The 25903-nt window shown below is 43.6% G+C and overlaps 1 protein-coding gene across 1 annotated transcript; it reads left to right on the forward strand.

Moving 5' to 3' along the window:
- Window positions 1–5299: 5299 nt before the first annotated feature.
- LOC147036189 (ras and Rab interactor 2-like) lies at window positions 5300–25288 on the forward strand (the record flags this gene model as incomplete). Its single annotated transcript, XM_085905322.1, has 11 exons — window positions 5300–8469; window positions 15813–15995; window positions 17160–17254; window positions 17385–17595; window positions 17680–17794; window positions 19166–19238; window positions 20018–20109; window positions 21645–23027; window positions 24249–24331; window positions 24796–25021; window positions 25157–25288. Coding segments are annotated over exons 2-11 (2479 nt in total), but the record flags the coding sequence as incomplete, so codon positions are not given.
- Window positions 25289–25903: the final 615 nt, after the last annotated feature.

Consider the following 25903-nt stretch of genomic DNA (forward strand, 5'->3'; position numbering starts at 1 on the left):
CTTGTGCACCTTTAACTTTTTACGCGTTTCACAACAACACAATCACACAATTTTTAGGGCTTTAACTTACTTGTGCCCTGGTTCGTTGCACTGCCGGATCCCATCAATCCACTGTTGTTCGACGAAGGCAGACCTAAGATGCTGGCCCAGCGAAGAATTTTCTTGCCAGGACTTTTCTTTACCAGGTCCTCCTAATGGACGCTGGCTTGTCGACAATGCAGCACGTCGTCCTCCGTCGATCAGCAGTGGGTATGTTGGATCCGGGTCACGGCACCAAAATGTTAGAGATGTTCCGACTCTAACTTATTTTGCAAGAACCACACGGGAGACAGTATGCCCTTTGAACACTTGCAAGTGGAGAATTTGTTCGTTACTGTAGATACAGCAATGTCCGAACAAAGTCTGCCGTTGCATTCATGCAAGACAGTATTTATTGAGAGAAGAAGGGTGGGGGTGAGAGTGGCCAAGGTGGGGGTGACAATTTACATGTGTGGTGGCCAAGGTGGGGGTGAAACCCCTGGCCTCTGATCACATCATAGCAGGGGTTGTTTTACGATGTTGAGTAGACAGAACAACTTTTATTGCGTCTTCTACAGTTGGTCAATCAGTGCAAAGGATCTTAGCACTTTGTTCTACTACTTTGTTAAGACAGGACAAGCTTAGGTTAATTATTACTGATTACATTCCAACATAATATGATCAACCTAATCTATTCAACCCTAACAGAAAGGCTGACGTGACTTCCCGGGACTTTGCAAGCGCAATCTCGTAAACTCGCACTCGGCGGGTCTTCAATCAATCAATCAATCAATCAATCAATCAATCAATCAATCAATCAATCAATCAATCAATCAATCAATCAATCAAGTCAAGTCAAGTTTATATAGCCCTAAATCACAAGCAGTCTCAAAGGGCTCTGTCCTCTGCATTTAACCCATCCCCATGTGATTTTGATCCATCCCCTGGGGGAGAGGGGAGCAGTGAGCAGCAGCGGCGCCGCGCTCGGGAATCATTTTTGGTGATTTAACCCCCCAATTCCAACCCTTAATGCTGAGTGCCAAGCAGGGAGGCAATGGGTTCCATTTTTATAGTCTTTGTTATGACCCGGCCGGGGTTTGAACCCACAACCTTCCAGTCTCAGGGCGGACACTCTACTACTAGGCCACTGAGCTGGTCTTCCGCCGAATGCCGCTGTGCCACGTTTGACTCGAGGCTGTTGCATTGTCCCGGACTCGAGCGTGCCCGCCCGTCTTGTGCAAGAAGTTGCGTCGAGATTACCCGTCCAAGATCCTGATGAATCTCAGCGCGTCGCTACTGCTCCTCAACATGAGCTTCCTGCTCAACGGCTGGCTGTCGTGGCAACGGAGCGAGGCGCTGTGCCTGGCGGCCGCGGCGCTGCTTCACTACTTCCTGCTGACATCCTTCACGTGGATGGGCCTGGAGTCGGTGCACATGTACATTGCGCTGGTCAAAGTGTTCAACACCTACGTGCATCGATACATCCTCAAGTTCTGTCTGCTGGGCTGGGGTGAGTCTTTTCTGGCCTGTGCCATTTAGTTCGTTGCGCTGATAAACAGCCGCAGGCAGACAGGCACGCGCTTGAATTTTGAGCTTCATTTCACATTGCAAAAGTTGTTTAAGTTCATCGACACTTATCGTAGACAATAGTTTCTCGCCCCAAATCTGCAAAGACGTTTTTTTGCGTCTTGGCTAGTGCCACGGCTGGTTGCCCAATCGCTACGCTGCTTCTACAGTACGACTACCTGCCTGCCGGAGTGAGATTTCCAACACCTCCCCAACCGATATGGAGTCGTGCTCACCTGTTTGCATTGTCTTTGTGTCTGCAGAGAAGCAAAATCAGACCGGGCCCTTTTCCTCTAAGGCGCAGCCCATCATGTCGTCTTCATCAGTCCTTCCCGTCGGCCAGATGATTGACAAGGTCAAAGGTTACTGCAAAGGTTAGCGCACACCGACGGCTTCTAAAAGCACACGCAAGCCCCGCCCCCCGTCCAGACAACCACGCCCTACCGGACTATCATGATGTTACAGCCAACTGGAAGCGGCGACGTGGCGTGAGCGAGCGCCAAACAAATTCTTCAGCAGTGTCCAGATACTGCCTCGCTAAAACCTTCACCTTCATCTTCTTCCGCTTATCCGGGGTCGGGTCGCGGGGGCAGCAGCTTTAGGAGGGACTCCCAGACCTCCCTCTCCCCAGCCACTTCCTCCAGCTCATCCCGGGGGATCCCAAGGCGTTCCCAGGCCAGCCGAGAGACGTAGTCTCTCCAGCGCGTCCTGGGTCAACCCCGGGGTCTCCTACCGGTGGGACATGCCCGGAACACCTCCCCAGGGAGGCGTCCAGGAGGCATCCTGATGAGATGCCCGAGCCACCTCATCTGGCTCCTCTCAACGTAGAGGAGCAGCGGCTCTACTCCGAGTCTCTCCCGGATGACCGAGCTTCTCACCCTATCTCTAAGGGAGAGCCCGGACACCCTGCGGAGGAAACTCATTTCAGCCGCTTGTATCCTGGATCTCGTTCTTTCGGTCACGACCCATAGCTCGTGACCATAGGTGAGGGTAGGAGCGTAGATCGACCGGTAAATCGAGAGCTTTGCCTTTTGGCTCATCTCTCTCTTCACCACGACGGACCGGTACAGAGTCCGCATTACTGCCGACGCTGCACCGATCCGCCTGTCGATCTTGCGCTCCATCCTGCCCTCACTCGTGAACAAGACCCCAAGATACTTGAACTCCTCCACTTGGGGCAGGATCTCATCCCCGATCCGGAGAGGGCATTCCACCCTTTTCCGACCGAGGACCATGGACTCGGATTTGGAGGTGCTGACCCTCATCCCGACCGCTTCACACTCGGCTGCGAACCGCTCCAGTGAGAGCTGGAGATCACGGACTGAAGAAGCCAACAGCACCACGTCATCTGCAAAAAGCAGAGACGCGATGCTGAGGTCCCCAAACCGGACCCCCTCAACGCCTCGGCTGCGCCTAGAAATTCTGTCCATAAAAATTATGAACAGAATCGGTGACAAAGGGCAGCCTTGGCGGAGTCCAACCCTCACTGGGAACAAATCCGACTTACTGCCGGAAATGCGGACCAAACTCTGGCATCGGTGATACAGGGACCGAACCGCCCTTATCAGTTGGCTCGGCACCCTGTACTCCCGAAGCACCCCCCAGAGAACCTCCCGAGGGACACGGTCGAACGCCTTCTCCAAGTCCACAAAACACATGTGGACTGGTTGGGCGAACTCCCATGCACCCTCGAGGATCCTGCCGAGGGTGTAGAGCTGGTCCACTGTTCCACGGCCAGGACGAAAGCCACACTGCTCCTCCTGAATCCGAGGTTCGACCTCCCGACGGATCCTCCTCTCCAGCACCCCTGAATAGACCTTACCAGGGAGGCTGAGGAGTGTGATTCCCCTGTAATTGGAACACACCCTCCGGTCCCCCTTCTTAAAGAGGGGAACCACCACCCCAGTCTGCCAATCCAGAGGCACCGTCCCCGATGTCCACGCAATGCTGTAGAGGCGTGTCAGCCATGACAGCCCCACAACATCCAGAGCCTTTAAGAACTCCGGGCGGATCTCATCCACCCCCGGGGCCTTGCCACCGAGGAGTTTTTTGACTACCTCAGTGACTTCGACCTCCGAGATTGGAGAGTCCGCCTCAGAGTCCCCAGGCCCTGCTTCCACAATGGAAGGCGTGTGGAATTGAGGAGGTCTTCGAAGTATTCCCCCCACCGACTCACGACATCCCGAGTCGAGGTCAGCAGCACACCATCTCCACTGTAAACAGTGTTGACCGTGCACTGCTTCCCCTTCCTGAGACGCCGGATGGTGGACCAGAATTTCCTCGAAGCCGTCCGGAAGTTATTCTCCATGGCCTCGCCAAACTCCTCCCACGCCCGAGTTTTTGCCTCAGCAACCGCCGAAGCCGCGTTCCGCTTGGCCATCTGGTACCTGTCAGCTGCCTCCGGAGTCCCGCAGGCCAAAAAGGCCCTATAGGACTCCTTCTTCAACTTGACGGCATCCCTTACCGCCGGTGTCCACCACCGGGTTCGGGGATTGCCGCCACGACAGGCACCAACAACCTTACGGCCACAGCTCCGGTCGGCTGCCTCAACAATGGAGGCGCGGAACAAGGTCCACTCGGACTCAATGTCCCCCGCCTCCCCCGGGACGTGGAAAAAGCTCTGCCGGAGGTGGGAGTTGAAGCTCTTCCTGACAGGGGATTCTGACAGACGTTCCCAGCAGACCCTCACAGAGTGTTTGGGCCTGCCAGGTCGGACCGGCATCTTCCCCCACCTTCGGAGCCAACCCACCACCAGGTGGTGATCAGTTGACAGCTCCGCCCCTCTCTTCACCCGAGTGTCCAAAACATGCGGCCGCAAATCCGATGACACGACTACAAGGTCGATCAACGAACTGCGGCCTAGGGTGTCCTGGTGCCAAGTGCACACATGGACACCCTTATGCTTGAACATGGTGTTCATTATAGAAAATCCGTGTCGAGCACAGAATTCCAATAATAGAACACCGCTCGGGTTCAGATCGGGGGGGCCGTTCCTCCCAATCACGCCCTTCCAGGTCTCACTGTCATTGCCCACGTGAGCATTGAAGTCACCCAGTAGAACGATGGAGTCCCCAGAAGGAGCGCTCTCCAGCACTTCCTCCAGGGACTCTAAGAAGGGTGGGTACTCTGAGCTGCCGTTCGGTGCATAGACACAGACAACAGTCAGGACCCGTCCCCCCACCCGAAGGCGGAGGGAGGCTACCCTCTCGCTCACCGGGGTGAACCCCAATGTGCAGGCGCCCAGCCGGGGGGCAATAAGTATGCCAACACCTGCTCGACGCCTCTCACCGTGGGCAACTCCAGAGTGGAAGAGAGTCCAGCCCCTCTCGAGAGGACTTGTACCAGAGCCCAAACTATGTGTGGAGGCAAGTCCGACTATATCTAGTCGGAACCTTTCTGCCTCACACACCAGCTCGGGCTCCTTTCCAGCCAGAGAGGTGACATTCCATGTCCCTAGAGCCAGTTTCTGCAGCCGGGGATCGGACCGCCAAGGTCCCCGCCTTTGGCCGCCGCCCAGCTCACTATGCACCCGACCCCTTTGGCCCCTCCTATAGGTGGTGAGCCCATTGGAAGGGGGACCCACGTTTTCTTTTCGGGCTATGCCCGACCGGACCCCATGAGCGAAGGCCCGGCCACCAGGCGCTCGCCTTCGAGCCCCACCTCCAGGCCTGGCTCCAGAGAGGGGCCCCGGTGACCCGCGTCCGGGCGAGGGAAAACGACGTCCATTTATTGTAATCATCATCAGGGGTCTTCTGAGCCGTGCTTTGTCTGGCCCCTCACCTAGGACCCTTCTGCCATGGGTGACCCTACCAGGGGCATGAAGCCCCAGACAACATGGCTCCTAGGATCATAGGGGCACGCAAACCCCTCCACCACGATAAGGTGACGACTCACGGAGGTGAGGCCTCGCTAAAACATTATGCTAAAGCAGTATGCTAAAGCATTCTGTTTGATACTGCCGCATAGAAATAAAGAAGACAATTTTGATTTACAACTGTTGTCTCCATTTGGACCGTGTCCAAAGCCACACCTGGCCACCACCGAGCGCCGCCCCTGACAGGGATAACAATTAGGGGAGAGAAATGAACAACTGCAAGTTGGTCTATATTCTCCTTTTTCTATGATTTTCAAAGTCAAAGTCTGCTTTATTGTCATTTCCTTCACTTGTCACAGCAGCGTACAAGAGTGCAAGAATGCAAGAGACAAGTGCCAAATGTAAAAATGCATAAATAACAGACAAAAGTAAAAAAATGTACAATCTGAAAAGGAACCGCACAAAACAAAAATAATCAACTCCGCTTTTGGTCCGGACCAAACAAGCGGACTAAAATACTCTTGTCTGGTCTGAATAAACCCCGAGATAAGATATCCTTAATAAGATAACAATAAAAATATTCTTAAGGTATATACATACAGACAAGGAAGAAAAAATTATTACACGTACTAAGAACGGTGTCGAACCAGCTCCTCTTGAATATGAGGCGAGGGCTCTTATAACTTTGCCGTTATGTCGACGGATAAAGACAGTTTTTTTTTTTTTAGCTTTTTTAGCGTTATTGACTTGTCACAGTCGTGACGTTGGAATTGGGGGGTTAGTTCACCAAATGATTCCTGAACGCGGCACCGCAGCGGCTCACTGCTCCCCTCTCCCCCAGGGGATGGATCAAAATCACATGGGGATGGGTTAAATGCAGAGGACAAATTTCACCACATCCAGATGTGTGTGTGTGACGATGATCATTGGGACTTTAATACAAGTGTAACCAAAAGTACCGACATTTTATCTTTCACATTGTCTCCTCAATTCAGTGTCAGTGATCCAAAGACGGTATGCACAATGCAAAAAAAGTCAATTAGAATTATCAACAATGTTGGTTATTGTGAACATTCAAACAATTTATTTATTAAATTACAAACATTGAAATTTATGGATTTGGTAGATTTCAAGACTGCACAAATTATTTATAAAGCTAAAAAAGAATTACTCCCTAATAATATACAAAAATGGTTCATAGAAAGAGAAAGTGTTTACAGTCTGAGAAGGAGAGGGAATCTTTTACAACCTAAGGTGTGCACCACCCTCAAAAGCATGTGCATATGTGTCAATGGGGTAAAGCTATGGAATAAGTTACCTGTAATGATCAAAGAAAGTAAACACATTTCCCAATTCAAAAAACACTTTAAAAATTTTACACTAGAAAATTATAGTAATTGAAATCTTTTGCTTGTCTGTTTTCAGCTATATAGTCTAAATCTTGTTTATTTATTTTTCTTTCCAGAATATTATTGTATAAACTGCTCCAAAATCCAACTTTCCAAACTTTCCAAAATTATCTTCCCCTGATAAATTAAGTGACTGTATGTTAAGAATTATGATGTATAAAAGGGGTAGGAAAAAACCAGCAACAGCTTCTCCCTTCTCCTTTTTGAACATGTTGATTTGTTTGCCTTATTGGCATGGCATGAAATTATGTGAAAATGTGAAAAGGTGATTTTGTGTTTGGTCGATCTTATGTTCAGAAATAAACTTCAACTTCAAATAAAAAATTTGGATCACTGACACTGAATTCATCTTTATGATTTAAGATGTCAATAGAGCAATGCTTGTAGCCATTTTCATTTTCCTGCTTGTGTTTGGGCCTAATGACATATTATTGTAAACAGTATTTGCTACATTAAGCATGTCTTCAAACAACATGTGAAAGATGCCATTGATTCTTAGCTCTAGGGATTCTTAGAAAACAATCTTGCTTAAAAGTTTAGGACATTTGTTAGAAGAGCAACCAGTAATGTTAACCCTCCACATGTTAATTTCTCATGTTCAGAAGACCTGGAACCCATGTAAACGCTGCTCAGTTTGCCGACAGAGAATTGCTGGACTTGTTTTAATGTATTTTTAGCACTGTTGTTACTGTTCTGTAGATTTCAAAGGGATTCTGTACATTTCAAAAGGATGAGCAACTATAAGCAGATGTTGGAATAACGTTTAACAAGCAATTACATTCACATTATTTAGATGTAAGTTAATTTATAGCTCATGATGTCCTAATTTAAAGCTAATGATGTCTCATCAATTCTCATTGTGTACCCTCATTTTTGGATGTTGCAGGTTTTGGGGCAGGAACTCCTAGTTAGTAAGAGACTATGCAAAAACTCTTGCACTAAACAGATTTACATGCACTTGAACCACAAGGTTTTGGATACAAGTAATTATGTATCATGTATAATGGGTTTTCGATACAAGTAATTCATGTCGTTATGAAGAAACATATCCACTGAAAACCAGCCGTGGCAATTTTGACATCACAATTACTTGGTAACCACACAGTCACAACATTAGATTGTGTTCATAATACCCTTGCCATAGTTTGTGACACTGACTTGTAATTTCTTTGGTGGAACTGGAGGTCTCTTTATTGTGTCATATTCTTCTTTAGATGTATAAAACCCAAATGTGTAAATCAAACCGGTGATTAAAATATCTTGGGTTTGTTTTTACCGATTTTACACCACTAGAGGGGAGAATAGTACAAAACGTGGATCGGGGGAGAAAATGTATTCGACGATGAAAAGTGAAAGGTGATGCGCGACAAAAACATCAAATTTTCTTTGTGTGCGAGTAACGCGTGAAACGTCACAGCCGTGAATCATTGCCGCACAGAGACAAGTTATTGTTACTTTCATCGACAGACAAAAACGAGGACGTCTGCTGGATTATATTCAAGAATATGAGCGAACGCGTGTGTAAACAACTCTGGTGAAGTTTGCAGACGTCTGGCGTCTGCTCCGTGAAAAGAGGAGACACGAAAACATTCTGCACTGGTGGACGTATGAATGCGGGGCAAAATGGATGTTTGAGGACCCTTTGAATAGGCCTATGGAAAGGTAAGCAAAACATTTTTCTCACACACCAGAAGACCCGTGGCATCGGTCATATAACGGTCGGATGAAGCTAAAAAAATATATATTTTCTGATGGTGGTGTCAAACCGAGACATCGCATGCACTAGATTTTGGATTATTTACAATTTTTCCATTTAATACGGATGCAGCGTCGAAACGTCATTTTGCATAAATTGACCGGGTTATGAATGTTCATTTATTTTCATCACACAATGGTGAACGATTTTAGTGTCTTTGAGAAGGAATGCATGTGACTGCTCTCGTCGTTCCACTCCACGATCTTATTATTTTGCATAAATTGACCGCATCATGAATGTTAATTTATTTTCATCACACAATAATGAACGGTTTTAGCGTCTTGGAGAAGGAATGCATGTGGCCATGACTGCTCCCGTAATTCCACTCCATGATCTTGTTAAAAAAGTATTTAAGACCTGTCTGAACATGCCTGAACTTTCTACGAATGCCCCCTGTCTTTGTAAATCTGTAAGTTGCTTATTCATTTAAGTTTCGATCAAAGGAATTGATCGAGGTATTTTTTTTATTAAACTATCTACTTACTACAAAATGACTTGTCCACAATAAGGTGTTTACAGCTCTAGCTCCCATTTCACATTAAAGAAGAACTGAACCCCACAATTTTCTTTACACTAATGTGTTGCATGTGCCCCACTTGCCTAAACACGGCATTCTGATTAATATTGTGGAATAAGACTCAAGCAGGTAAATTCACTGTTTTTAATCCATCTCAGGGGGCGGCCACTTGATGTCAGATGGAAATGTCATCATAGTTGCCAGATCTCAGGTCACAAGCAATCACAGCTCTGTTGCAGAAAACTGGTGACTGGTGCCCTGAGATGGATAAAAGCAGGTGGATTTTGCCTGTTTAATCATGGAGATCGCACATTACACGTGGAAGCAAATTTAGGTGTGTGAATGTGTGTGTGTGCGTGCGTGTGCATGTGTGCGCGTGTGTTTGCGCACGTGCGTTGGGGGTTTTTCTGGGATGATTTGGATAATCGATGCAGTGAGGAAGTCCTTAAAGGTGTCAATGAAGGCATAAATGGCTGCAAATTTATTTTGAAACAGAAACATTTCATCCCAGTAGTGTTGACATACATGTTGAAAGGAAAAACACTGTTAAATCCCTCTGCATTCCCCCAAAAAGAAAAAGAAAAAATTCCTCTCTAACCAAAACAACATGGGCCAGTCGGCTCAGCTGAAATCAGGCAGAACCACTGACCCAGATTCTTCTCTGTGGTCTCAGACAGTGACGCTGGTGTGAGGATTAGTTTACAGAGTGTGCAGAAGTGCTTTGCCAAACTTAATGTATGTTACTTTAAAGGCTGTTTTTTGGTTTCTCTCATTTCGGTACTAACACGAAGTATACTACAAAAAACATATACCGTAATTTTCTGACTATAAGTCGCTCCGGAGCCATAAAATGCACAATAAAGTGAAAAAAAAACATATATAAGTCGCACCGGAGTATAAGTCGCACTTTTGGGGCAAATTTATTTGTCAAAATCCAACACCAAAAACAGACATGAACCAGCAACAACAGGCTAAACGATACCGTATGCTAACGTGACATATACACAAACGAGGAGCTGAGAACGGGCCTGACGTAACATTCAGAGTTATTCAAGTAAGTATTAAATAAATAACACGTTTATCAAACCATCTGTGTCACTCCAATTCATTAAATCCATCAATCATGCTTTATGTAAACAATACCGCATATGCGCCGCATATGCTCACGTCGGACCCGTTGTAAGTTGCATTTCTAATTATTCCACAGACCCATATAACGATATATAAAGTATATTTCAAATAACTATCATATTAAAACAATATTATCAAACCATCTGTGTCACTCCAAATCATTAAATCCATCGATCAAATTCCTCGCTCTTTATCTCAACAACGCCGCGCGTGCGCTGCAGAGATCTAGTATATAACTATATTGTAGCGTTAACAAAGTACCAGGAAAGACGTGAGTTTGGTAAACGGCTCTTTATTTACAAAACAAGAGTTCAACGAGCCAACAACTACTGAACTTCCAGCCACGGAGGTGGAAAGAAAGCTCTGTAGAGTATGACCGGGCGTGCGTAAAAGCCATGTCCGAGCCCCATCCACCGTCCCCGGACAGCCACCCGGCCGAGCGCCAGCCCCCGACTTCCATCCACGGAGGTGAAAGAGAGCTCCCGTCAAGAAGGATCGGGCGTGCGTAAAAGCCGTAATAGTTTTTCAAACCTTCTGTGTCACTCCAAATCATTAAATCCTTCAAACTCTTCGTCCTCCGTGTCACTTACAAACAAAGCCGCTAATGATGCCGGTAGTACGTGGGGCCCTTCGTCATCCCGACAGTAATCCCTTGCTACATCGCGATTGGTTTATCGCGGTTTCACCACATCGTGGATTTTGAATTTTAAAAATTTGTGAAAAAAAAAATCACATATAAGTCGCTCCTGAGTATAAATCGCCCCCCTACCCAAACTATGACAAAAAACGCGATTTATAATCCAAAAATTACGGTATTCTTATTTGTTTGAAATAAAGTTTGTCTTTATGCTACTACTCTGAATGAAAATTATTCAGCGTGGACTTAAAATTAACAAACATTAGGTCCTGCTGGCTGTGTTTTATAGAAAAGCACAATAAAGTTTGTGTAAAAGGGGAGTGCGGTGTCTCATTTCGGTTCATGCATTCAAGCAAGAATTAACGAGACTTTGCTTTTAGACTACTACACTCTACTGTGGCTATAAGAAGTCTACACACCCTTGTTCAAATTCTATATTTTTGTGTTACAAGAGAGTTAAACCAAGCGAAATCAATAGCTTTTCCACCCTTAATATGACCTACCAATATGTCTGTGTTTCAATACATGTAGCTGTGTTCACCAATTGATCACATCATTTTGCAAATGTAAACAAGTCCCGTGCCAAGTTGAAGAACAGTTTGTTAAATTCAAAATGTCATTCAGAATTTGGTAGATTGTGTTGAATAGATTGTGGATTAAATATGTCATGAAGCCATTTCCTTCAAGTGGACCATACTACTCAACCAGTTAGATGCTGTTTATTCAGGTTAAGCTAATTTGCAATCTAAACAGGTCAACATAATGTCATTTGAGCCAGCTGTTAAAACACACACACACACACACACACACACACACACACACACACACACACACACACACACACACACACACACACACACACACACACACACACACACACAGTGAGCCAGCAGGACAGTAAGACAAAAAAGGCTCCACAGGACATTCCGCTGTGGGATTGAATGTTCCCCACTTCCTAGATGTTTTTTTTTTATTTATTTTTTATAGCTCTAAGCCAAAGGTTTCCAAAGATGAGAATGAGCAAAACAACTGAAAAAACAGTCAGTCCTCATATTTGAGAAGCTGCAGCTAGGTAACAAAATCATTCTTGTTTTGTGATTGCGTCAAGTTGTATGACAAAACGTTGCAGAATAGTCTAGTCTTATGGTCACTTTTGCTGTTTGTCTTGTTAATTATTATAACATTGACATTGTCACAGCGCTAAATTCTTGTTTCATGTTGGTGAACTAAGACTCACACATTCCTTCCTCCCCTTCAGCTTGGATTGGCTTGTGCTTTTCCTGTGTGAGTCACGTGCATATCTGGTACACAGAGATGTATCTGCCAGGAACTGACCTAATGATTTCAGCCTGGATAGCAAGAAAGAGGTGGGGCGAGTCAGAAAGAGGTGAAGGTTTGGCAAAACAGATGGAGGTGGGGGAAGGTAGAAAAGAAGTCAAGGATGGTAAAACATGCACAGATGAAGAAATAAATGTACAGTTGTTATTTTGACTATTTTACGGCATCCTTAAGGCATTTTCTCAAGACTTAAATCCATGTCACGCAAAATGTATAAATGGAAGCTGGGGTATGGGAATTAAGTAGGTAGACCAGGGGTGTCAAACTCATTTGTGTTGCCAGTCGTATTGTAGTCATAGTTTCCCTCGGGGAGAGCTATTATGACTGTCAACGTTGTCTGTAAATATATAGACAACAGTATACAGTATAGGCTACACCAGTGGTCCCCAACCTTCTTTGCGCCACGGACGGGTTACGTGTCAGAAATATTCACTGACCGGCCTTTATATAAATAAATAATACATTTATAATAAATATATAAATACCATCCATCCATCCATTTTCTGAACCGCTTTGTCCCCACGGGGGTCGCGGGCGTGCTGGAGCCTATCCCAGCCGTCATGGGGCAGCAGGCGGGGGACACCCTGAACTGGTTGCCAGCCAATCGCAGGGCACACAGAGACGAACAACCATCCGCACTCGCACTCACACTCACACCTAGGGGCAATTTGGAGTGCTCAATTGGCCTACCAAGCATATATTTGGGATGTGGGAGGAAACCGGAGTACCCGCAGAAAACCCGGACACGGGGAGAACATGCAAACTCCACACAGGGGGGGCCGTAGTAGGTAGAATCAAACCCGCACCCTCCTAACTGTGAGGCGAACGTGCTACCCAGTGCGCCACCAAGCCGCCCAAATATAAATATAATATAATATTATACGATTAAATAAAATGATACGACTGGCATAAAAGCAAGTACGAATGAAAATAAAACTCACCATTACGTTGAATTAGTGGGAGCACTGAGCTTGTGTCTCAGAAACGAGCCGGTCCCATCTAGGCGTAATCGGAGGCAATGACACCCGAAGTGGTTAAGGTTTGTCTTTTAATGCAGGATGCTTGGTCTCCATGTGCCGAAGCAGTTTTGAAGGTTTCGTTGCCTTAGCTAGCCTGTCGCCACATATTATGCAGAGTGGGCTTGGCGCGTCAGAGTCACCTGTGGCAATGAATCCATATTTTAAGTAGGACTCCAGAAAATATATTTTTTAACTGCAGCTTGCCTTTTCTTAGAAGTTGTAGCCTCTTCTTCTTCCGTCTCCTCATTGGGCTTCTTTCCCTTTCCGAAGAAGCTTTCCAAACATCTCTGTTTCTTGCTCACTTGTGCTTGCTTCGCGGGCTCGACTGGGGTGACATGTGACGTGACCGAGACAAGCGTCTTGACCTGAACCTATGGATGTAATTAGGAGAGAATTGCCAATTTTGTTATATTTTTCAAAATAAATTCTTACTCATTTTTGCGAGCTTTGCGGGCTCGACTGGGGAAACATGTCACGTGACCAGGACTAGCGTCTTGACCTAAACTAATTGATTGTACAGTGGAGCCTCGGTCTTCGAACACAATCCGTTCCAGAAGACTGTTCGAGAAGTGAATCGTTGAAATCCGAATCATGTTTTTCCATTACAAATAATGGAAAAAAAAAACTTTAATCCATTCCAAGCAAAAAGAAACCCGTCATTTTTTTAATTTGCCTATTTTTGTTCGATCGTGCAACTGCAGCGCACCGCGTCGCAACTACACCATGCTGGTCGCATTATTGTGACAGAGCGGCCGCTGAAATTTAGAAAATATTTTTAAAGTTCTGAGTTACTTTCCGAAATTTAGACCTCAGTGCGCAGGGAGCTTAATTTTGTCCGATTGGGCAACTGCAGCACACCGCCGAACGCGCAACGTAGCGCACCGCCGACCGCGCAACTGCACTGCACTGGTCACATTATTGTGACAGAGCGGTCGCTAAAATGTAGAAAATATTTTTAAAGTCCTAATGGACTTTCCAAAATTTAAGTGGACCTCAGTGCGCAGGGAGCTTAATTTAGTCCGATCGGGCAACCGCCCGCAGCGTGCCGGGCACTCACTATCACATCTTTGTGTTTTAGGATTGCTTTACTGCTCCCACTTACTTCATTTGAAGGCATGATTAGAGTTGATGCAATCCTCAGAGTAACGACAATGTAATAACGAACGGAGTCAGTTGGCATGCGGGTCCTCTCGGCTCATCTCGCAAGTTTTGGCAATCGAATTTTTTCCGACATCCAAAGCAAAAAAAATCTCGCATTTTTTGTTCAAATACCGAATTGCTCGAGAACCGGGACGTTCGAAAACCGAGGCTCCACTGTATATAATATTTTTTTTTTCTATACGGCTTGGCGGCCTGGTACCAAGTGACTCACAGACCGGTACCAGTCCGCGGCCCGGTGGTTGGGGACCACTGGGCTACATTACAAACTGATGAATAACTAGTTTTGAAATCAGACACTTGTAAAAACTGTCCAAATAATTTAAAAAGATGAATGGTAGTAGAAATTGCTAGCAATATCTGTTTGTAAAAAGTGAAGACGATTTGTCATTTTGCACAAAGTTGATGCAAAATTTCTCTTCCTGGGCCACATAAAATGATGTCCCAGGCTGTATCTGGCCCCCAGGCCCCGAGTTTGACACCTATGAGGTGTACTGTACGACTTCCTTGTAGTTGTCTCCCAAGAGGATATTTGGAAAAGAACACATCACATTTGGAGTGGATTGCATATTTCTACTACTTCAATGACTATAACCAGTTTTGATAAAAATAACTATAAATAAATAACTAATAAGATTTCATCCAAATCTCATTAACCCTCTATGGTTCTGGGTTTGAATATCGGCCTGACCTTTATGTTTGTGTGTTATTCATATGGATTCTGTCCTCGTCATACATTTTCCTCCCACAGTTCAAAAACATCCATGCTAAATTAATTGAAGGCGCTTTAATGCCCTATGCCATAGGGCCTATGGTATGAAAAAGAGTTTTGATATGAGCCCTGTTACTGACTGGTGACCATTATTATTTTCTAGAGTGTTCCCTGGGAAGATTTCAGTTATCTATTGAATGTGTCCAAGAATATTTAATTAAAATTTGATTCTTCCCGTTTGGTAAAATGATCATATTGTTAACCTTGTCTGTATTTCAAGTATTTCCAGTTATGAGCAATGTGATAAAAGTGTTAGTTGGAAATGTCTTGTCTAAGCTTGTATTAACACATTACACATTAACACATTAAGGTAGGAAGACTGGAAGTGGTGCTTGGTAAAATGGAAAGTCAATTACCGTATAAATGTGAGGCAATAAAAACAGTCTGAATTTTTGAAGAAATATGGGTGAGAAAATAAGTCACCATGACAGTGAGCATAATAAAACCTGAATAAGAAGTGACTTCAGAGAGTGGTAGAAAGGGTGGAGGCGCTAAATTGAAAGAATGAGCAGAATAATTACAGGGAGTTTAAGAAAAAGGCACACTCAGACTTACTATTCAAAACTGGATAGAGTGGAAACCTCTTCCCTTTGTATCACCGCTGAAATATGTGGACTGATGCGTTTGTGTGTGTGTGCATGTGTGTGCGTGTGTATGTGTGCATGTTTGACCCACAGAGCTCTGGCCCACTCTGTGACGCAGATGTAAACAAGAGCTCTGGCCCACTCTGTGATGCAGATGTAAACACACCCCCATAAAGCAGACTCTGTCCACATTAAAAGGAAGACAAAATGGACTCTCAGATTTCAAGTAACAATCCACAAGATGCCCCCATGATTCGAAGCGGCAGCTTTTTTAAGGTAAGGACACAGTGGTTGAGAAGGATTTTATTGAGGTGGTTTTCCAAGATCATTTATAACTTTGGAACATGCTACATTTGGAATCAACACAGAAGACTGACCCTACATTTCGTCTCATGAAACCAGGTCGAAATGTATTTCCTGAATGAATTTTGTGCTGATCTCAATTTTCTGTGTGGGATCACTTTATGACAAAACCCAGTTAGCTACATCTTTGCTGACTTTGTGTATTAACGATGACGTTTATTAAAAAGTATGGGAGAGAGGTGGTAATAGCAATTATTATCCATCACTGCATCGACAACTTCTTTCAGCAGTCAAATGTGTTTGTATTCAAGAATACTCACCTCTGTTTACCATTTGGCTTTGAACAATTTGTTTTAGACATTTCAACCAGATGCCACATAATGGGCAGAAAAATATGATGGGGGGTTATTCTTTATTCGTTATTGTTATTCTTTAACAATAAGCCAAAATTCATGACAGTGCTCACAGAATCTTTCCTGGAATAAGCTGCTAAAAACGTTTACTTGTTAATTTACAATCAAATTTCACCCTTGATGGGTTGGCAGGCATTTGTAGCTTAAATCTAATTGTTTTAAAAGTTAAATTCCATTATTTGGAACGTAAAAATGATCATATAGTCACCTTACAAACCCGTTTTATGATCTGGCCTTCCTTAATTTGATCAGCAATTGTATGGCTATTAGCAAGCAACACTGTCACATGGCACGGATGTATTCCAAGAAAACATTTCTTGATAGATGCCACTAAAACAACATTGAGCCTGATTCATTATTTTCTTTGTAAGAATTTTCTCTAATTAGTTTAAAGAAAGGTTTGAAAGGGTGTAAATGGAAATTAATATAGACTTGATGATGCAGTTCTCTGAAAATACAAACGGTGAAAAGCACGAAATGCTATGATTTCTTACAGCCTAGAAGTGTTTCATCCTACCATTTTCTGACTGTTAGCGCAAGTTAGTAATAAGATATATATTTTCCAATTTCCATACAACAGTCATGTTCCGGCACCACTGTAAAAATGGTTGTGAACCGAGCAACCACCTCTTGTGCGTTGAGTGCTTACTATGCCCTTTAACAAACAATAACAGAATTCCCTTTTTACTTGAGTAATTGAGCCTCTCATTATTTATTCTTGCAGCTGATTGATGCATTTGCGCTGGAGATTGGGGAGTTAAAGAAGGAGATGGTTCACACCTCTCCCACAGTGGACCAGGAGCCTGCGGACACGCAAGGGTATCAATCTTACGATTTTGTTAAAATACTTATTGCTTTCAACTTGGACTGGACTTGGACAATGTGTCACTTTTTTTTGCAGTACCAGGTGGATCAAAACTCAATTTTTTTTCTCTCACATCTTTGTCAGGCTAGAAAGCGAAGTGAGTGGCGAGGTTAATGGCATTTACCTGGAACCCCCTCAACGCGGCAGCGTGAGGTGCGAGAGGGATTATGGATATGACTCATTACGAAGGAGGATGAGCGTCTTGGACAGACTGACTAAAACACACACCGTGTGGCTGCTGCTGTCAGTCAGTGAAGAGGAAGCCAAACACATCCTCCTTAAACAGCCACCAGGGGTGAGAACCATGATCTGGAATATTAACAACCTATATTTTTTTTTACCCAAGAATCTATCGTGATTGTTTGGTGGTGGAATGCAGGTTTTCTTGGTAAGGAAGTCAGTCACTCTCCAGAGGAAGATCCTCTCTGTGCGTCTGAAAGAGGATGTGGCAGGAAGCGCCATCAGCCACTTTCCTGTCAGAGAAAGCCACTATAGTAAGTTTCATGCTCTTTTTGCTTCAGTAACATACTGTGGTGCCTTTGAGGCACAAGTTTAAATAACTCCTTGACCTGTAACTCAAAAACATTTGTATCACAAATTATCTTTCCTGATTGGAATAAATTAAAAAAACATCAACCCCCGCCCCCAAAAATCCAACATTTTGGAATGTGTTTTTAATGACAAAAAATAGCATACCTATAATATTTTTACTGGGAAATGTAATTTAGAGGAAATATACAGTTGTCACACTTTCTCCTTTAATTGTGCTGCAATTCTGGTGTGCGCGTCTTGGCCCCCTGTGGGCAGTCTAAGACATGAATATACATACTTGGGCTTCACAGTTCAGCATCAATATTTGTTGTTCTTTGCAAAGGACAAATAAATGCATGTTAGTATGTATTCTTATATGGTCTGTTTACATGTGTTAAATTTTAGATATTCATTGTAGTGGTTCTCAACCATTGTCCCTACGGCACCCACAGCCTGTTGCAAGGCCGAAAATAGAAATCCAAATCCTGCCCATTATTGACGTGAACACACAATGACCTTTAGATTTGCATAGTATTTGCTTTGAACGGTAAATTACATCACCTTGACTCTAGTGGTGCCCACAGTTGTCTTATACTGTCTCCAAGTGGCCAAGGCAGGAAGAGCAGCACTTATCTTTTTTATTAATCGTCTTGGTGTTTTGTTGAATCAGAATGTCCAATATGGACCTGAAAGCTGCAAGAATGAAGAAGCTAGGAATCTAGTCAGTCCTGGTAGTGGCCCAATTTTTTACTGATTTAACCTTTGGGGATTCCTTTTTTTCTGTTTTTCTGAAATTTTCTCATCAGTGAGACTACTATACACAAAAGCCTTTGTTTTTCTTCTGGAAAAAATGTACGGTTTATTGAAGGTCCTATACATATGCTATGTCAGATATTCCTAACCATTGTTGCTTGCAATGTCATTGATGTGAAGGAAGTATCTCCGTGCCAATGGATGATCTCATAGCAGCTGTCACATTTCCTTGATATGACTGCATATGTTCAACAAGGGGAAGTGACGGTGTGCACGTGTGGGTCATCTGCTCACCATTGCATTTCCCAATCTGCACACATTGAAATAGAAAGATATTTACTGAACACTTAAAATCCTTATTTTTATCTGTAGTCTTAACCTATTGAGGGTTGCACAAAGCCAAGATGACTTAAAGCAAAAGGCAGACAAGACGGTCAGCTGTCTGCCTGTCAATCACAGCCTACATAACAGAGAAACCATTTATACTCACATTGACACCATTACATACGAAATGGGACTTTCTATTATTTTTAAAGTTGCATTGAAAACAATTTATATCTTCATGTTTGATTGCTTTATAGCGTTTTCTCTCGATGGATCTGGAATCAGCTTTGCAGATCTTTTTCGTCTCGTGGCTTTCTACTGTATAAGCAGGTACTTAACAATTTCTCTCCTTTTTTTTGATACTATGCTACTGAGGGATGATGAAATTACCATTTGGACTGTTTTTATTGCACTACATGCAGATTGCAACCACTTAGATCATATGAATGATTGTAACAGATGAACCATGGAATTGCAAAGACAATTGCAACATGTCATTTTGCATTCATATTATATGCCATATACCTTGATTAAAATGGTAATTCATGCAACAGGATAATCAGTATCATAATGGGAATAAAGAGCATTGAGGAAAATGTTGAACAAACTGTGTAGTCATAAATATGAATTCGTTTTTGATACAGTATGTCCGTAATATCCCAATAATTCACAAAAATAATACCTTTTTTTAAATTTTGTTTTTGGACGTGATAATGGGTTTTGCTCAGAAGAGCTCACATTTGAGTAAGTAAATCCAGAATATTGTGTCGGTCAAACAAGAGAATTTGAGCATTTGAATTTTGGTGGCAATTAATCACCATTTCGGACATTAGGTAACAACAGAACATGACAAACTATACCGTGGAAACAATACAGATTACAATGCTTACCTCTGTCTCGTGACGTAGATAGGTTCAAATGGATAAAAAAAAAACAGGTCGCAAGGTCCAAAAGTAGGTGGGCCAGTTTGTTGTGAATCTCATCCCAAAAAAGCCCTTAATTAACTACAAATTCAATGTCAGTGCTGACATCATAGAAGTGCCAACATTCAGCTCACTCAACTGTCCCTTTAATGTTTGTTCTTAATTTTATATATCTGATTACTTTAGGGATGTCTTGCCCATCCCTCTCAAACTCCCAGAAGCCATTGCATCTGCCAAGACACAAAAAGATCTGGAAGAGGTGGCTCAACTTGGACCAGGTAGTCTAATCCATTGTATTGTAAAGGTGGCAGCTCTAAATAAATGAAAATATGATCCCAATATTTTGAGATGAGTTGATGAATGAATGAAGCTACTCAGCTGTAAATAGTGAGGATGTGACAGGCTTGGTTAGATGTTGAAAATGTTGACGTACTGGTGACCTAGGGCTTGAGAAAATTTAATGGTGTGAAGTTGTTCTGATACTCCCTTGAACTGGCTCAGCGTCTCCACTGCATGCAATGCCGTTATTGTAGTTTGTTTGGTTGCATTCCACGATATGGAGGTGGTTAGTGGCTTGAAATCAATGCCTCTTCTGTTGCTTAAAACTAAACAATTTTTACATGAATATATTGTAAAAAGGGCCTTTATGAAATTGCACACTTATTGTAGACAAGGCAGTTTTTGTTTGTGAGCAGCAGTTTCATTGCATGTCGTCTCGTCTTCCTCACATGATAGAGTCTCATTGACGACAATATTTTGTCCCAACAACATTAGTACAGTCTCGCATTAATACTCAACTTTATTTAGAAAGAACAATCTCCATACAAAGTGCTGTCCATGGAGTTAAAATCAGACATACAAGAACATAGACATTTCAAACAAGATATGAATGAAATTAAAACCATAAACAGTCAAACACTTATCCAGTCTTCATAACATCAAGAATGAGATCAAGTTGAAATGTCAACTACATCATGGAAACAAAATGTGACAATTTGGGGTGTACATGTTAGTCATATAATGACAAATGACTATCCAATTCTATTTCTGTAATACATGTAGCTTTAGATTTAGTTGCTTGCATGAACACATATGCTTCAATCTGGAGACACGGGCAGACATATGACAGCAGCTGTGCAGTAATGTAACAGCTTCATTTCCTTTTTTAGCCTGCCGGTGGGGCTAATATTTTAACTGGTGCACGTGAACTTCTGCTAGTCCTTTTCACTTTGGTCACAATGTTACTTTTGAAGGGCTGATGCTAAGTTACTGTAGAATCTCTTTGTTCAGACACCACTAAAGAAAGGCAGGATTGAAAAAGGCCGTTACAAATGAGTGAAATAGAAAATGACATACTGACACTTTTTAAGCGCTATATATTAATATATGTAAGGTTGATGGTAGCATTAACAATGAATAATCCAGGAACTAGATGACATTGTACTCTAGCTCAGTTTAAACATGAGACAGTACAAAGCGGACAGTGGAATGGAGCAATCTGGAAATGTGTCCGCTATGTTGTTTGTTGAGTGCCCGCCCACTCTGTGAATAACATTGGCGACTCCCTCTTTGTGGCTTTGACACACCAACGAGTTAGGCGAAAGAGACACAGGACTGAGTCAGTGAGTTTTGGCCAGCAGCAAGAAGAAGGAAATACCCATTTAACACTTCAACTTCAAAACTTGTCGGACAACCTTTGGACTGGTGGTGCGAGACACAAGAGAATGAGGTTGTGAAAAGGAGTGTGCAGAATGAATGTTTAGCTCTGTATGCCAGTCAGAATTGTTAGCGTGTTAAACTGTCTCTCTTACAGGCTTTTGGGACTCTGCCCTGTGCAGCCAGCGTCCGACCTCCCACCTTCCCAGTCGACCCTCTAGCCGAACTCTCAGCCCCCAACGGACAAGCAGGACCACTGAGGAAGAAGGGTCGGAGCGTCATCATACTGAGCCCCACTGTGACAGCGCACCACCGACATTACGTCACCGGGCTTCTTCCCCTCGAAGTGAAAAAAGGCATTCCAGTGCTACTCTCTGCTTTGTGAACCCACTGTTTTTCCAAACTCGGCAGCACCATCACTGTGAGGTCAATCTATCTTTGCACGACACTATAAATGTGTCTATGAAATCCACCAGCGGCGGCGGCCAAGAGCGCGAGCGGCACCAAGAAGAGATAAAAGTGGATCGCAAATCGCACCCCCCTCCACGACCACCTCCACCTCGCTTGATGCTTCGCAGGCGACCGGCCCCACCTCCACCTGGACCTCCAGCACTTACCACCAGACCCAAAAGCATGCCAGTGGCCATTCCTGTGGCCCCAAAGCAGCAGCGGGCCCCCACCAGGCGCCCCGCTCCGCCTCCACCGACAATGGGTGCTAAACCTAGCAGCCCACTCAAAGGTTCAGGGAGATCACCAATCCACGTGCCTTTAAACCCACCACCTCCAAGACCCAATAAGCCACTTATGCCCCAACACTGCCACATTGCCCTTGATGATGAGACCATTGCCCAAGCTATATCTCGAGTCAAGCCACCTGCTTGCGTTCTGGATGATATTCCGATCAAGAACAGCAGTGTGAGTCCATCGATTCAAAACAAGAGAGGACTTCAACGACTCAGTGACATGAGCATGTCGACTTCTTCTACTGAGTCATTGGAATATTCACAATCTCCCGGGTTCTCCCTGGGGATGGGCTCCACCCAGTCATGCCACCTTAACCATCAAGACACAGTAGAGGACACAAGTGAGGATGATGATGAAGATGATGACGATGATGGTGAAGAGGAAGTAGAGGAGGACTATGGGGTGGGCCTCGAGGCTGACTTGGAAATGCGTCTCCGTCAGTCCTTCAAAGCGAGGAGGCGCAGGGTGGGTGTGAGTCTAAGCGGGGGATCATTTATTCTTCCCCAGGCCTTGAAGGGACGCTTACGCAAGGTCAGTGGTATGCTCACCTCCTTGATGACGCCAGAGAGACGGGCAGTGAAAAAGATTGCTGAGCTGTCCAGGAATAAAAGTTCATATTTTGGCTCCCTGGTCCAAGACTATATTAGCTTTGTTCAGGAGAATCGGGGTTGCCACACTTCAGGGGAGGATTTTCTGCAGACACTCAGGCAGTTCATGACGCAGATGAAAGCTTACTTGTGCCAAAGTTCGGAGCTGGACCCTCCAATAGAGTCGCTCATTCCTGAAGATGTGATTGGTAAGGCATTTATTCCATCTGTTAGACGTCTTTGAAAGGATTATAATGTCAAAAGAACCTTTTTAAAGTTGATATGATTGTGCGTCATGTTGTGCTGACGCAAGCGTATGAGAAGTACGTCACTCAGTATCGCTTGTCTATAATGTGAGATGATATCCAATAATTTAGGAAGTAAAATCCAGTGGCAGCTCAGCTGTAGTGGCCACTTAGTTGAGTCAGTTGAATGACATTGAAAGGGATCAAAAAATCTATTCAGCACTATTCCTGGAGGCCCGCTATACTGCCTGTTTTAGATGTGTCTTGCGGCCCTCCAGGACCGGGTTTGGACACCCCTGCAAAAAAGAACTCGATGAACTCATGACTAGTTTGAATATGCTTTAGAGCTAGTGTTGAATTACAGTGAGGGCAGCGGGATGTGTCTTGATGACTTCTATTCTTAGCCTCCAAATGTTGGTAATTTTTTTCTCTGCCCATTGCTGACATCTGAGGGTCATTTAATAGGCAGGCACTAGTGGATTTGGTAATCTAAGTTCTTGGTAAATATTATTTGGACAATATGTTGTAAACATATGTGAGCAACATGATGAGACCAAAGCAATGCATTACTGTGTGAATGACTTTTCACTCCACTCTTGTTCATTGTGGACAATAACAGCAAAGCTTTGTTTGGAAGAAAAGTGATTCATTCTGTTTGTGCCAACTGACATTTAACCCTCTGATGTCATAAGACAGCCCCTACAGACTGTTGATGACTCAAGCCTGGTTTTGTATTGAACACTTTTTGAACAGACAATTTCATTACTAATGACTCAGCAACAATAACATTTTGCTGATGTCACGACTAACCACTGGTTACCTCTGTTATTAATATTGGTCACAATTATTTCACTGCTTAGCAAATATTCAGAGCTACTCTGTCCTACTGTGTCCACAGACTCAAAGAATAGTGTCAACATCCTTCGGGCAACATTAGGGCCACACCAACCAAAGTACATATAGAACATGCACACACAATAATGACTTTTTTGTGGGAGCTTTTTCCTTTTTTGGGGGGGAGAGTTAGAAAAATGCTCTCTGTCATGGTATACCTTTTTCTCTCCAACACGATGGCTCAGCGGTCATAATCAATTGCTTAACTGCTCAACCGAATCAATTTGTATACTGTTAAAGGACTTTGCTTTTAAAACCTAAAAATGTTATGTGATGCTTCACATTCAACAGAACAGGTGTTGGAAAAGGCCATGCACAAGTGTGTGCTGAAGCCTCTGAAGACTTTCATCGACGTGGCCTTATATGACTTTCAGGTGAGAGATCATCTTACATTTGTTTTCACAGTGTCACATTATGTATGATGACAAGGACAAAAGGAGAGTCAACCAGTTCACATTCTGTAAAATAAAATCAGATAACCTTTATTTGTCCCTCAGCGGGGAAATGTCCAGGTCATGTAAGTACAGTTAAAATGCAAATTCAATTTGCGGCAGTGTCTATTGATGTTATTTTCTCAAAACATAAATGATGTCTTTTAATGCAGGATCTTTCATTAATGTGTTTTATTTTGTATACAGAGTATTGTGATGTTGGATCTGAATGATGACATTGAATTACATTTAGCTATTAACATATCAAGCGGTAACTTTTAGTCAACCTGATGACACAGGTGACAAATGTTAAAGCATTGACACTCACTGAGTAGTCATTGCAATGCTTCTAAATGTAATTCTGGAGCAAGAAGAACCAGGTTCAACTTAAGTTTCGTTTTTAATAGGTGAACAGTGGAGATTGGCAGCAGATGAAAGACAATTTAGCCTTGGCTAAGTCCAAGAGGCCTCAGGAGCTGGGAGTGGATGGTGCGGTACCACCTGACGCTATGGCCATTGAGAAGATTCGACACAAGTTCCTTAGCATGAGGAAGATGTACTCACCTGAGAAAAAGGTGTCACTGCTGTTACGTGTATGCAAGCTCATCTACACCATCATGCAGGACAACTCAGGTATGGAGTAAGGATTTGGTTTGAAAATGATTTTGAGCTTGCAAACAAAGACTATGCATTGATGTAGCTGTATTGCCTCAAAGTCTGCTGCCCCTCCCTTGACCCGTTTTCACCCACACGTCTGCTTCCTTCCAGGGAGGATGTACGGCGCTGATGACTTCCTGCCCATGTTGACGTATGTGGTAGCACAATGTGACTTGCCTCAGCTGGACATGGACATCCAGTACATGATGGAGCTGCTGGATCCATCTCTTCTTCAAGGAGAAGGTACTGCTTTTTATTAATACAGGTTAATTAACACAGGTTTGTATTAATACACGTTTATATTTTAAGGTGTATGACAGGAAACGTCTCCCGGCTTTTCCTACATGTAAAGAAAAAACATGCATGGTAGAAACGTCCACGGTTTTTCCTACATTAAAAAAAAGATGCAGGGTCGATTAGACTACATTCTTGAATATAATATATATTTAATAAGTCTTAATAAAAAATACTATTTTAAGGTCTTCTACCTGAAAAGAAATCTGCTTATCTTTACTGGGCAGCTGAAACTGAGAGCTCAGAAAGGAGGAAATTCCAATCTGTAAGACTTGAATGGTTGGATGAGGTTCAGAGGAAAACTAGGGCTAATGCTTCCAGTATGTCTGCCAAACCTGTCTGGCTTTCTTCAGTAAATTAGCTGGAAAATAGCATAGCTGTGGTATGATTATCCCTTGTTAACCGCAGTGAATTCAGAGCATATTTCAGTATTCAACAGACAAATGCTACCCAGCTGGAATGCAGCATTTTATGTTTTACTAATTTCAATTACAGTGGGTTATTTGTAATATTGTAGTACAATGATCAGGAAATGTCAAACAAAATCATACCATCAATGTATTA

The sequence above is a fragment of the Syngnathus leptorhynchus genome, unplaced genomic scaffold, assembly GCF_054491065.1.
Source record: "Syngnathus leptorhynchus isolate UIUO unplaced genomic scaffold, UIUO_Slep HiC_scaffold_774, whole genome shotgun sequence".
Taxonomy (NCBI): domain Eukaryota; kingdom Metazoa; phylum Chordata; class Actinopteri; order Syngnathiformes; family Syngnathidae; genus Syngnathus; species Syngnathus leptorhynchus.